The sequence below is a fragment of the Thrips palmi genome, unplaced genomic scaffold (assembly GCF_012932325.1).
Source record: "Thrips palmi isolate BJ-2018 unplaced genomic scaffold, TpBJ-2018v1 HiC_scaffold_18, whole genome shotgun sequence".
Lineage (NCBI taxonomy): Eukaryota > Metazoa > Arthropoda > Insecta > Thysanoptera > Thripidae > Thrips > Thrips palmi.
The window spans coordinates 2,662,367-2,664,263 of record NW_023144627.1 but is presented as its reverse complement, the minus strand read 5'-3'; the positions used below and the strand labels follow the sequence as shown (position 1 = coordinate 2,664,263).

The 1,897-nt window shown below is 53.7% G+C and overlaps 1 protein-coding gene across 1 annotated transcript; it reads right to left on the bottom strand.

Moving 5' to 3' along the window:
- Nucleotides 1-363: 363 nt before the first annotated feature.
- On the bottom strand, nucleotides 364-1,112 carry LOC117644234. Its single transcript, XM_034383503.1, has 3 exons — nucleotides 861-1,112; nucleotides 597-795; nucleotides 364-524 (listed from the first exon to the last, which is right to left on the bottom strand). Exons 1-3 carry the CDS (start codon nucleotides 912-914, stop codon nucleotides 364-366), a joined length of 414 nt encoding a protein of 137 aa, XP_034239394.1. The 5' UTR covers nucleotides 915-1,112.
- Nucleotides 1,113-1,897: the final 785 nt, after the last annotated feature.

Sequence of the window (1,897 nt, the reverse complement as noted above, 5' to 3'; positions counted from 1 at the left end):
TGAAAATGAATTTCAGGCGAAAATTAGATTGCTCACTGCGCCCATGTTAGTTGAGCTACACTGAGAATCCAAACGCTATGAGTATAGCGTCAATTGGTGCAATGCAAAAGCATTGCACATGAAGTGCAATGCCTCCCCAGTCCCATGCATTAGCATAGGGCATTTTCGGGATGCATTGCACGTAAGGTGCAATATGGCTGAGGCATTGCACGTGTGGTGCGATGTCTCAGCTGTATTGCACCACACGTGCTATACTTATAGCGTTTGGAATCTCAGTGTAGAGGGTTCAAATTTTGTGGGCTTACTTATCCCTATGGGGGTAACATTTGAGCCAACTTTCATCAAGTTCTGACGACATGAGGTTCAGGTCGTGTCAATCCCCTTGAATTTTACCCTGTAGCACTGCCCAAACTGGTTGGGGACGGTCTTGAAGGTGCCGTCCGCGTAGATCACCTCGCTCTGGCACAGCACTTTGAGGCTCTCCTCCGAACAGAAGACGATGACGCGGTCGGGATCTTCTCTGCCTGTAATCGCGGGGGAAAATGAGTGACGCGGTAGCGTATCGGAACCTAAGGCGCGCGGACCGAAACCCTTACCGGAGTCATGGAGGAGGAAGCGCGTTCCTCGCATTGTCGTCGTGTAGGGGGCATTGAGGTCGATGTCCTGAAGCAGTCGAGGGTTTCTGGGCCGGCCGATGTTCTGGTGGATGTTGACGACGCGGCGGACACTCTGCCTCTCGGGGAGTTTCGCCAGCACTTCCGGGTCGTCCACCGCGGCAACGGCTTGCCGGATGATCTGAGATTTCGATTGTTAAGCACCGCGACACGGAGTTTAGTGTGCACCAAGTGCGCAGTACTCACTCGCTGAGGTGCGTCATTCGGCTCCTCCCGCGCCCTCCGCTTCAGGGCTTGCATCACCTTGCGCCCCTCGATGGCCCGGTGGTCTTCTACGTGGCCGAGGTGCGCCGAAGCATCCTTCAGCAAATGCAGGTTGCTCAGGTCTGCGTTGGTGTGGACGCGAGCGTTGCAGCCCGCCCGGTCCGTTCAGCGCCAGTATATTTTCTGCCCGTTCTTGCTCAAAGAGTGCTGGCAGTACGTAAAGCCGTTCAGCACCAGCAGGTCCTTCCCCCTTTTGGGGGGGGGGAGCTGCAGGCCGGAGTTGGAAGTCGATGCGATGTTCTAGCCGCACCCAGTGCCCGCAAAATGATCCGGTGCCGGTGCCCCCAAACAATGCAGGGCCACAGTGCCACTATTGTCGGCCCAATTAGTTCGGTGCCGAAAAAAACTCACGCCATTATTGGGGGCGGTCATTAAATTATGGGACATTCTACCTTGGACATTACGTGCATGGACGAAAAATCGACGGACAGAGCCGAACCGGACACGAGGGGGCCGCGACTCCCGCAATCATGTGTTCACCGGGTCGCAATCAGGCCGCAATCCTTGCAATCTTCCGAAATCCATACAATCATCAGAAATCTTTGAAATCCTCTGCAATCTGCCGCAATCCCGCGAAATCCTCTGCAATCTCGCGAAATCCTTCCAAAATCTTCCGCAATCCTGCGCAATCTTAGCGAAAACATTGTAATCTTGCAATAGACCCTTTCAGTCATCGCCTGGAGAAGGACAAAAGTAATCAAAAAGACAGGAACCAGTAGCGCGCCACCTAGCGGCCGTTACTGTGCACTGTCAATAGCTGAACCCTCATTGGTCACAAGCATAAGTCTGGACGAAGTCCATAGCAGTGGCCGCTAGGTGGCGCGCATCTGGTTCCTAATTTTTGATTACTTATGTTCTTCACTGGGTGACGACTGACAGGGTCTATCGGCCAATAATTCCTCCTCACTCGCTCCTTTCCTTCGTTATTAGTTGGCCCGTGCTGACCTCACTGAATAGCC

Coding starts and splice junctions, on each gene's coding strand:
- LOC117644234 (XM_034383503.1), bottom strand. CDS start 914: ATGCAAGCCCTGAAGCGGAGGGCGCGGGAGGAGCCGAATGACGCACCT. Junction 796..860: donor CGAATGACGCACCTCAGCGA/GTGAGTACTGCG, acceptor TCGAAATCTCAG/ATCATCCGGCAAGCCGTTGC. Junction 525..596: donor CTTCCTCCTCCATGACTCCG/GTAAGGGTTTCG, acceptor CCGCGATTACAG/GCAGAGAAGATCCCGACCGC.